This window comes from Rattus rattus, chromosome 7 (genome assembly GCF_011064425.1).
Source record: "Rattus rattus isolate New Zealand chromosome 7, Rrattus_CSIRO_v1, whole genome shotgun sequence".
Taxonomy (NCBI): domain Eukaryota; kingdom Metazoa; phylum Chordata; class Mammalia; order Rodentia; family Muridae; genus Rattus; species Rattus rattus.
In genome coordinates this window covers 12938000-12949027 of record NC_046160.1, presented here as the reverse complement: position 1 = coordinate 12949027, position 11028 = coordinate 12938000, and the positions used below count along the sequence as shown (strand labels likewise).

The following is an 11028-nucleotide window of genomic DNA, read 5'->3' as shown; positions in this document are numbered from 1 at the left end:
GCTCACACAGGATAGCCTTGTTTACCACAGTGAATACTTCAAAGCCACGGGGAAAGAAAATCAAGACCTGTGCCGTTCACATCTTAGGGAGATACAATATGTTTCGTACCGAGTTAAGCAATGAGAGCTTTCTCTGGTGACACTTGGTGCTAGCCACCCGAGGTGTCTTTCTCTCTGTGGCAGCATGAGCTTGGCAGAACATTGAGAACTGGAGGCTGAGAAATTAAAAAAAAAAAAAAATGTGGTCTTCCCACTCACAGAAGGTTCTCACGCATCTCTGCTAACACAGTGTTGCTGAAAGGGTCTGCGTATGAGTCAGACACACATGGTAAGTGGGCTGAGGAGACTTGCAGGATCTATAAGCTCGTATGATGGATGAGCAGGGTACAGGAGTGCCTTTGGGTTACTGTGTGAGGTGGGCACAGCCTGTAATTTGACTTGTTTGGGTCCTTTTGATATTATATGTTGTACTTTACTGAAGCCTGCCCCAAGCTCTTTTTTCTTTCCTATCAGATTTCCCCTAATTTCCTGAGGGATAATTGAGGCTTTGTAGCTTGAATGCTTAAGACTCCTTCATATTTCAGTCAGAAACAAGTGAGAGAGTTGTTTGTTGGGATTTAGTTACGGGAACATGAGCTCGGTTCTCCTGATTTCCTAATCACAGATGTGTTTCCATGCTGCGTTTCCACCCTCACCGTGGCTAGGGCAAGACCAGAAATACAGATAGATTGAGTTATACACCTCTTGAGGCTCCCAGACCTCTTCTTCCCAGAGCTGGCATCCATCTAGAGCTGCATTAAGCAATGAAAGACAGAGACGTTTTATCTCATGGTCTTACTGAAGCTCCTAACAGTACCTTCCTAATTCCAGGCCATCAAAGGCGAAACGTCAAACTTAGCCACCAAACCTTCAGTTTATTTAAATCTAGTCCCAGATTATCGACATCAGAGTGGCCTGAGAGATGAGGAAAAGCGAAGGAGGGCTGGAGAGATGGCTCAGTCGCCAAGAGCTAACACTGCTCTTACAGAGGTCAAGGGTGGGAGGATAGCGGCGAGAGAGTGATGGTGATGGTGATTTGATCCCCAGTCTGCTGTGCCGGTTCAGCATTATCAAACCCCAAAGACCACCAAGGAGTCGATTCTGATGCAGTCGCATTAGGGTCTTTATTTACAAGCTCGAGCCCGGGCCACACCATCATCACTGGCACAGTGGGACAGGAGGGACAGGAGGGTGAAGCCCCGAGTCTAATTTTAAGCAGGTATTTATAGAGGCAAGAAGGGGGTGTCTAGCGGGACACATCTGATTGGGGGAGGGGGCATTATGGCCTTTAACATAATTGGCTGGTGCTAGGACCCAAACCACAAACGTAACTTCCGCTTTTCTCCTGATTGGTGGTTGTTGGGGAGTGACGTGCCAGGGGCAGGGTTGTAACTTGGAGGTGCAGATTTGTTAGGGAATAACCTGGAAACTGGTGCTAGGTGCCAGCTTGTTCGTTAACTCAAGTTCCACCTTAGGTCAGGTTCTCTAAGACGGAGTCTGAACCCAAGATCTGGTCTCTCACAGCGCTCTTGTCAAGTGGCTCGCAACTATCTACTATTCCAGTTCCAGGGGATCCGATGCCATTTTTCCAGTCTCCGTGGGCACTGCATGCATTGCACAATTCCACATTCACATACACATACAGACATAGTAAAAATATTAAAATGTGTACAGGTCTAGAGAGATGGCTCCTCAACTAAGGGTATTTCTTACTCTTGCAGAGGACCAGTATTCGGTTCCCAGCACCTATACTGTAGCTCACAACCATCTATAAATCCAGTTCCGGGTATGGGCACCCAGCACGAATGTGGTGCACATACATACTTGCAGGCAAAACACTCAACACATAAAATAGATAAATCTAAAAAAACGAAGATTTCTGATTATCGCCTTAGGCTCCCAGAGTCAGAAATTGCAGGCAACTAATTATAAGGCATACTAAAGCAAGATAATAGTTTAAGGACCTCAGAGCCTTCTCCAAACTATAGACACTTAAACTTGCAAAAGAACAAGAAAGAAACTGTACCTGGCACTTACCTGGTACCTGGTCTGCAATAAATACATGACCCTTTTAATTCCTTCGTTCTAATACGTATGTTTATAAAACAACCACCTTTGGGGATTTAGCTCAGTGGTAGAGCGTTTCTAAGGAATAAGGCCCTGTTCGATCCCCAGCTCAAAAAAAAAAAGAACCAAAAAATAAAAATAAAAAATAAAAACAACCACCGTTAATCTCTTCTCTTTTGTTTTTTCACTAATCCCTTCTTAAAGGAGCATTGTACTTCAGGAGCCAAGGGGGAGACATCTACACAAGTCTGAGGCTCTCTCTGATTACAAGTAGGAAGGCCTAATCTCCTACGTCTAGTTTGCCTAAACTGCGAACTGACAGTCAGAGAGCCCACATTAGAGCTTCACCCTTTGAGAACAAAACAAAACAAAAACAAACAAACAAACAAAACAGATAGTCAGCAGAAGAGTCTGCGACGAATTTCTCCCTATTTCTAAACCACCACTGTACCACGCACGTTACACCCTGATCTTAACAAGAATTCCCTCGGGATCTGTCGTATTGTCCCAATATTAGTAACCAGCATTAATGGCCAAGCAGCTCCTCTCAATGCATCTTGTGGAGGTGTGCAAAGAAATAGGAAAATTGGAGTTTAGAAAGACCACATGTGATGGGTGGGCAACATGGCTTAGTAGATACAGGAGCACACCTCCAAGCCTGCTCACCGGAAGTGTTTCCTCAGAGCCCGTTAGGGAAAAGAGAGAACCTTTTGAGTAAGGAGGAGAGATTGATTTCTTGACCCCTAAGGGCTCCTGCGCAAAATGAAGTTGATTCATTTTAAACTACATGTCCCAAGATGCAATTGCAAGTTTCTTAAAGACTACCATTCCCGACATGCACTGCAGTCGGGGTTAGCAAAGGAAAAGACCTGCAAACTTAACTGGAAAGTTTGCTTCTCAGTTACGCTGGGTAAAGGAAAGTTTTAAAAAGGTCTCGGGGCATTTTCCCCAACTCCGGGAGCGGTCAACTGTTTAGATCCAGGCAATAAAGGGGAGGAGTTAAGTCGAGTCCCTCCCCTTCTCCCCGGGAACTTTTATCCTTCCAAACGTGATCCAGGCTAGAGTTTGAACAGCAAGGAGAAGCTGCGCGCCCCGAACTTTCCCAATGGTTTCGGTGACCAGAACCGTGTTTGGAGAGCTGCCCTCGGGGGGAGGGACAGTGGAGAAGTTCCAGCTTCGGTCAGACCAGCTGAGTGTGGATATCATCTCCTGGGGCTGCACGATCACTGCTCTGCAGGTCAAAGACAGGCAGGGGAAAGCCTCAGACGTGGTGCTTGGCTTTGCCGAGTTGGAAGGTGGGTCGCGTCCTGCCCAGGGATACCAAATGGCCGGCCAAATAGGCCGGCGTACAATCGGGTCCTTCCAGTCACTCACGGGACCTGGCCGAGGTCCCCAAGCCTGGGGGCAGTCTAACTTGGAAGCGAGTGAACCCGCTAATGTACGCCACTTAACAGGATTGTGTGGTTGGAAAAAAACGGATCTAATCCAAATAGCTGTAGGGCTTAGTCTCCCTTAGACAGTCAGACTTTGTCACTGTTCACGAGGAAGTCAGCTGAGAGAGACCAACTCCCTGGAGTGAGCTTAGAACTGTGGGGCACAGGGCGTGTTGCGAGTATTCCTCTCGCGGTTTTCTGACGAAGGAAAATCAAAGACGGACGGGCACCGCTACTGTCTCCCCTCCTCTTATCTAATTTTCTTTGAGGCCTGGTGCCTGGAATTCAATATGTAGCCAAGGCTTGCCTAGAACTCCCAATCATCCTGCTTCCTCTTCTCAAAAGTTGGGATTACTGTCGAGAGCCAGCAGTTTTATCTTAATTTATACATTTAAAACAATGTTAATGCAGTGGACTCAATCAGCAAAATAGACAAGGGTCACTTTCAACTTGCAGTTTAGCTGGGGAGACAGATTTTAGCCCAACAGTTACATAATTAAATCGTTGGATTGCGGCTTGATTTGCAGCAGGAGAAAAATGTATATCTTAGCATTCCATGTAGCCAGACAGAAAACAAAATCTGAAGTAAAATGGGCAGATGGAATTCGCTCTACTCAGTAATTGCTGTAAACAAATTTTGTGCCGCAAAAGGAAGTTTGAGGTTTTCCTCGTGGTTCCTCTTTCTACATGCCTGTTTTTCATATGTTTAACTTGGTGATTTGTTTGGGGGTCTCAGGGAAACCCTGTTTTGTTTACTTACTCATTTATTTAAGTGTGCATCGTGTCAAAATGCATTATAAGAGTATTGTCCTCCTCCTGGCCGGCTGTCTTTAGGCCTTTATTGTCCTGGAGCCTCCACAACCCTGAGGATTATTTTTTTTCCCCAGCAGAATTTCTTTGGTAACTTAACTGAGAAGGCTGTGGTAAGAGACAGGCCGGTGGGATGGCGAGGAGACTTGGGGAAGGTGAGGCCTGGTTCCTTGTTCTGTATTCAGACAGGTGATGGGGGAAGTTTTAGAAACTGCTGTGCCACCCCTCTCTGCTAGGCCAGTAGCCCTTTTGTGGGCTGAAGTAAAATGGCAGAGAGATTATTACAGTGGTGTGAAGGGTGGGGACCTGCTCTGTCCCTGCCCCACCACCCTGCCGAGGGGCACTCCCACCACCCTACAGGGACATACCAGCCACCTCACTCACTCTGGGCCACTTTCAGTTCATAGGTGAGAGCCCAGGAAACCTGAAATAAGATCTCAAGATGTCTCTGGAATCATGAAATGTGAGCTGAGGTGACATCCCACCCAGGGGGCACCAGTTTCTTTAGAGGCACCGGACATAATAGTTGTGAACCCATTCACTGTAGTCTGGGGTGCCAGTTGGAGGCTTAGTGAAAGGATTATTCTCACCTGTTCATAAATGCTCTAGACAAAAGGCATTGTCTCTCCTCTATTAGCCACCCAGCAGGTCTCTTGTCGAGCTCCCAGGTGCAATGGCGCTCCACCCATGAGTCACAACCCCTTTGTGGGTCCCATATTAGATAACCTGCATGCCAAATATTTACGTTATGGTTCATTACAGTAGCAGAGTTACATGTGCGAGGTAGCAATGAAATAATTTTGTGTTGTGGGGGTCACCACAGCATGAGGGGTTATGTTAAAGGGTCCCAGCCTTGGGACGGTTGAGGATTACCACCCTATAGCATTTTCTCATTAAGACACATCATGGCTTCACCAAATCAGAGCTTTTAGCATCTTCTTGGCGCAGTAGGAAGACGGACATTTTCATTCCTGTGCTGTACTATTTTAAAAGGAGAGAACGCTATTTTCAAAAGAGAAGTTGAAAGGAAAACACCTGTAGAATTAAGCAGTGCTTTCTAAGATGTCAGCTGCCTTCAAGATCGTGGCAGAGGAAACTCAGTTCCCCCTGTAAGGTTCTGTTTCTCAGGTTTTCCATAGACCCCCCTCGTGTTGTCAAAGACAGAGGTTGCCATGTCCCAACAGGAAGTATAGTGTCTCAACTATGAGAGCGATGGTTCTCTGCTACTACCCTGGTGGACTTTAGTATATTAACGGCCATTTTAGATGCCAGGCTTGAAGGCACACACCTTTAATCCCAGCACTTAGGAGGCAGGGGCAGTCCGATCTCTGTGAGTTTGAGGCCGGTCTGGTCTACTAAGCGAGTTCCAGGACAGCTAGAGCTGTTATACGGAGAAACCCTGTCTCAACAAAAGTCAAACCATTTTAGAGTGGCTCTGGCGGCACCTGACCTGTTTTAGCAAGTTTGGACAGCCAGGACTACATAGTGAGACCCCAGTGATAGAGCCATGAATATAGCTCATCGGGGAGTGCTCACCGCCAAGCCTGATGAGCCACGTGGGATCCAGGACCCACACGGTGGAAGGAAGAACAGAACTCCTGCAAGTTGTCCTCAGACATCCATATGCCCACATGTAGCACCTGAGCACATACGCGAATAAATAGTTAACTTATTTAATGTTTAAAGTCTGAATGCGAATTTGCAGAAACAGAGTAAATAATCTGAATCGAAAGAACATGCCGCCTCTCATAAATGCTCTGAGATAGGAGGAAGTGCTAATCACTGATAATTCTGTGAAATACGCACCTTTGGTAACTGCCAGTCTCCCGGATAGATTTTTATGTAAACTACTTGGATGGCAGTCATGACCAGAGGTCAGAATGGTTTGACCTCTCTCTGGGAAAATGAGATCTTTCTTCTGTAGAATTCTAAAGGGGAAATTATATATGATCATTTAGTTATAGCCTAGAAAAAAATTAGTAATGTCTCCTGTGGGTTTTCCCTACCCTTTCTTAATATCATCTGTGTGACCCTACCAACAGTCATTATGACTTCTTTCAAAGTCTTTGATAAGAGTACTTGCTTCTAAGCCACAGGTATAAACAGCCTACCCATACATGCAATCAGCAGACTCCTTCCCTTTCATTTCCGACCCTTTACCACCAAATACCCAGCTATTACAGCCGTGAGAGCCGGTATGCAAAGAATAAAAAAAAAAAAAAAAAAAAAAAACTTGCTGCTTTGAAATCTGGCGATGTAGTTCAATGGCAGAGCACATGACTGGCAATAAACTAACAGGGTTGAGGTCCAGGCACCGGGAACGTTGCTCAGTTGGTGATGTGCTTGCCTAACGTGCATGTAGCCTTCTAAGACTTGAATTCCATCCCTGGTGCTTAAAGCCTAGGAACAGTGGTGTTTGCCTATAATTCCTGCGCTTGGAGAGGATCAGAAGTTCAAGGCCATCTTCATCAAGGTCAGCCAGGGACACCTGAGACTGTCTCAAAACAGAAAAAAAAAATCTAGGTTTTGAACAGAGAGTGGAGACAAAAACGTTCTAAAGACCAGATTGATATTGCAAATGCCCTAGGGTGCCGTTGTTGGAACGTGGAGAACGCCCAGTTTAAACCAATGCTTTGCCCGTTAGCGTGTGAGTTATTTAACGCCTCCGGACCTTTGCGTAGGTATCCGCCTCTTGGACCCTGTGAACTAAGCCTCTAACTGGAGAACTGTTGCTTGTTTTTATCGCTTCTCCTTCTTTTGCCCCCAGATAGCTTCTTTCACTGTGCCGGAAGTTTTACTTATCTCGTGGTGGTTATCCCGCTAACATACCATGGAGATAATATCTGGCATAATTAAAGTGATTGTCAATTCAAGTCGTTTTCTCACAGCACAGGGACTGTGGTTCAATGGGTGGAGCTTCTGAGGGAAAGGAGGAAGGGATTTTACTTCGGACTTTAGGGCTTTCTGGCAGGGTCCGAGGCTGCCTGATGTGGATGGCACAGGCGCAGAAGGCCTGCGTACCACCATTAAACACTACTTTCTGCTGGCTTACGAGCCTGACCAGGGTTAGCGTCTACTCTTTCAGTTCCACAGCTGAGTTCACCAATTAGCATGCCTGGCTTGACCTAGGAACTTTGACCTTGGGGCGATAAACAAGATTTTCTGCAATTCAAAACCTGTCTGCCCTGCCCGCTTCAGGGTCTAGGCTTGTCCCTTTTCACAGTCCTGGTTTGATGGGACAGCTTCATAGTCTGCATGTTTCTTCTGTGAAAGGTTTCTCAGGGACCATTGAGAATAGTTTCTCCGGTCTTTCTCCGTTTAATCTTTAGAAACTATTCATCTAAACTAAAGAACTATCAAGTGCTTTTCTTTTCTGGGGGCCGAGTCACCGTTGCCAGAAGAGGTCTCTAATGAAGGGATTCTTGCAAACTCATGAGCTCCCAAGGAGACTCGTCTCTCTCCATCCCCTGACATTGCTTGGGAGACTGGGAGCTCCGTGTGCATCTGTTAGATATTTCAAGGAATCTCTGAAAAAATAGATAAAGCCAAAAGTTTTCAGACCAAAAAAAAAAAAATGTTTGTTTGGTTCTGTTGTTGTTGTCATCTCCTGTCACCCCTTCTTTGTCCTCCACAAAAGCAGTACCATAGAAAACCAGACTTCCTCCTCTCGAGGGTCCGAGAAACCAGAAACCGTTTTTCAAAAAGCCAGCAATTCTTTCTCCTGTCTTTCTGACTATGTTGGCTAAAAAGAAATTCTCTGACCCTCCTTGACTAATTACAGATCAGAAGACCCCTCAGTGAGAACCCTAGACCTAGGAGAAGGAAGCCTTCCCAAAGGGGCCAGCGAGAATCTGACCGACAGCCCCTGGCGGTTTCCCCTTCAGTCCCTCACCATTTTATCAAGCCCATTTATCAAACTATAGCTTCTTCTATACCTTCTATCTATGAGTACAAAAATGGCTACCTCACCTAGGTCTTTCAGTCCTAAATCAGAGTATGACCAAATGCATTTGGTGTACTAGTCTCTGTTGACTCACCTGTCCTTTGTTATAAGGGTCAGTCAGGGACAGAATGCATAGGAAGCAAAACCAAAACGAGGTTGTTTGGTTCTTTGGGGGCTTTTTCTGGTTAACCACTCTAAGGGGTTTTAAAGCCACAGCTTCTGAAATGGAGGCAGAGTGGAGCAGACAGAGAGATGCCACCCATCTACAGAGATGGTAAGACCACTTGACCTCAGAGACCCGCACCTTCCAAATCTAGTCTTCCCTCAGTACCTGTGGATTTCACCAACCACGTACTGAACACATCTGGGAGAGATGTCTATCAGTGCTGTATGTCGGTGATCCCATCTCTTGGGAGCCCAGTGCAGGACGAGTACCATAAGCCTGGGTTACAGCATGAAGCCCTGCTTGAGAAAGAAACAAGAAGGGCTGGAGAGATGGCTCAGTGGTTAAGAGCACTGACTGCTCTTGCAGAGGTCCTGAGTTCAATTCCCAGCAACCACATGGTGGCTCACAACCATCTGTAATGGGATCTGATACCCCTTCTGGTGTGTCTGAAGATGGCTATAGTGTACTCATAAAAAATAAATAACACCTGGGGCTGGGGATTTAGCTCAGTGGTAGAGCGCTTACCTTAGGAAGCATAAGGCCCTGGGTTGGTCCCCTCGGCTCAAAAAAGAACAAAAAAAATAAATAAATAAATAAATAAATAAATACGTCTTTTTTAAAAAGGGATAAAAAATAAAGATAGAAACAAGGAACACAGAAAGGATTAAAAAGAGAAGAACACGCGCGCGCGCGCGTGCGCACGCACACACACACACACACACACACACACACACACACGCTCACCTGACGGTGTTCTCAGAACTGAACTAGGGTCCTTGGTAGGACAGTGCAGATTCTTAACCAGTGAGACATCTCTCTAGTCCCTAATTGTATGGTTCCAAAGAATAAAAAAATCACAGTTTTCTTCCAAGACTGCATAAAAAGTGTTTGAAGGATGGCCCAGCAGTTAAGAGCATGTGCTGTTCTTGCAGAGGACCCAGGTCCAATTCCCAGTACCTATATAGCAGCTCAGAACTGTGTGTAAGTCTAGTCCCAGGGCATCTGATGCTTTCTTCAGGCCTCTGGGGCACCAGACACATATGATGAATAGACACACATGCATGCAAAATGCCCATATATGTAAAATAATTTAGAAATATTTTTAAAGACTGTGTACAAACTGGGCCTAGTGGTTGGTGCATCCCTTCAATCCCAGCACTCCCGTGCACGGGTGGAGGGCAGAGGGCAGATAGGTTGGGTCAGTTCTCTCCTTCCAGTTTGTGGGCTCTGAAGATTAATTTGGGTGGCCAGGCTTGCATCTCTGGGCAGCGAGCACTTTTACCATCCTACTGGCCCTAAACAGAAGAATCCTGTGTAACAATACCATCTTAAACTAGGTGTGGTGGCAGTGTTAATGACCGCCATGTCCCTAATAGCAACACTAGGACTTGAGGTCTCGAAACAAGCAAACAAAGGCAACTTGGTTTGAGCCTGAGCTAGAACTCTGTATTACTAGTGCATCCTTGGAGTGTCCCTCAGAAGAAGGCAGGAGGCAGCGGTGATGTGAGCCTGAGCCTCCCTTAACATTGGGAATTTTTAAAGAGATGCTAATATGTCTGGTCTGTTTGTGCAGGTTACCTCCAGAAGCAGCCCTACTTCGGAGCAGTGGTTGGGAGGGTAGCCAACCGAATTGCCAAAGGAAGGTTCACAGTAGATGGGAAGGAGTACCACCTGCCCATTAACAGAGAGCCCAACAGTCTCCACGGAGGATTCAGAGGATTTGATAAGGTGAGCTGGCCCTCGACAAGGGCCACTTGGCACACTTTACGGTCCCCTCAAGCCGGTATTTGCCAGATCCTAGAGCAAATACCGTATGTGGTGGAGGGATCCAGGGGAGAGGTTTGTTCCAGACTTTGACAGCCTTGGACTCAGGAAGCCGGGCATCAGTATCAGGGAGCTGGGTTAATGATCATTCCTGAGACATGGCACAGGTACTCACATCCATGTTCTCTAATCATTAACACTTATTAAAACCACACGTGATCACCGAATGAGAAAGCTGAGACCGACCCCCCCCAAAAGCTAGACATCTCCTAGTGGGATAGCCAGGCCTGCCTGCCTGTAAGTATTGATGTCCTCCAAGGCCACCAGGAGTGTCCCCAATCCTCCTAGTACCTGTCCTCAGTCCCCTCCCCCATGCATAGCGTGTACAACACTTAGATCTACCCTTCCACCCAATCGCTTTGTTCCCCAAAGTTCGCTCAGGTCGTCTCCAGGTTCCCATTCCTAGACAAACACTCCCATCACCCAAGCAACTCTCTGGGAAACAGGTTGGGAGAGTAAGTGGATCAGGCAGATCCTCTGAGAGGGGCAGATCCCCCACCTCCTGCTTCCCACCCCACTGCGATCCCCACCTCCTGCTTCCCAGTTCAGCTGTGCACCCAGACCAGTTTCATTCTGAGCTGTGAGGGAGAAAACTCCTGAGGTATTTGGGCTATGCAGCTTAGGTTGCCTCCTAGACTCTAGATGATGTGGGCCGCAGCCGAAAGCCACCACTTTTCTGCCTCTGGCCACTACCTCTTCTGTGGAGGGAAGTTGGATGCTCTGTTTCCCCGCTCCTGTTACCGGCT

The 11028-nt window shown here is 46.7% G+C and overlaps 1 protein-coding gene across 1 annotated transcript in view; it reads left to right on the top strand.

Moving 5' to 3' along the window:
• The first annotated feature begins 2962 nt into the window (after window positions 1-2962).
• Galm (galactose mutarotase) overlaps window positions 2963-11028 on the top strand; it is a 51604-nt gene continuing 43538 nt past the window's right edge. The window contains exons 1-2 of the mRNA XM_032908840.1: window positions 2963-3401; window positions 10032-10186. Of these exons, the coding sequence (XP_032764731.1) occupies window positions 3212-3401; window positions 10032-10186 (345 nt within the window). The 5' untranslated portion in view covers window positions 2963-3211. The remainder of the gene's footprint in view (window positions 3402-10031; window positions 10187-11028) is intronic.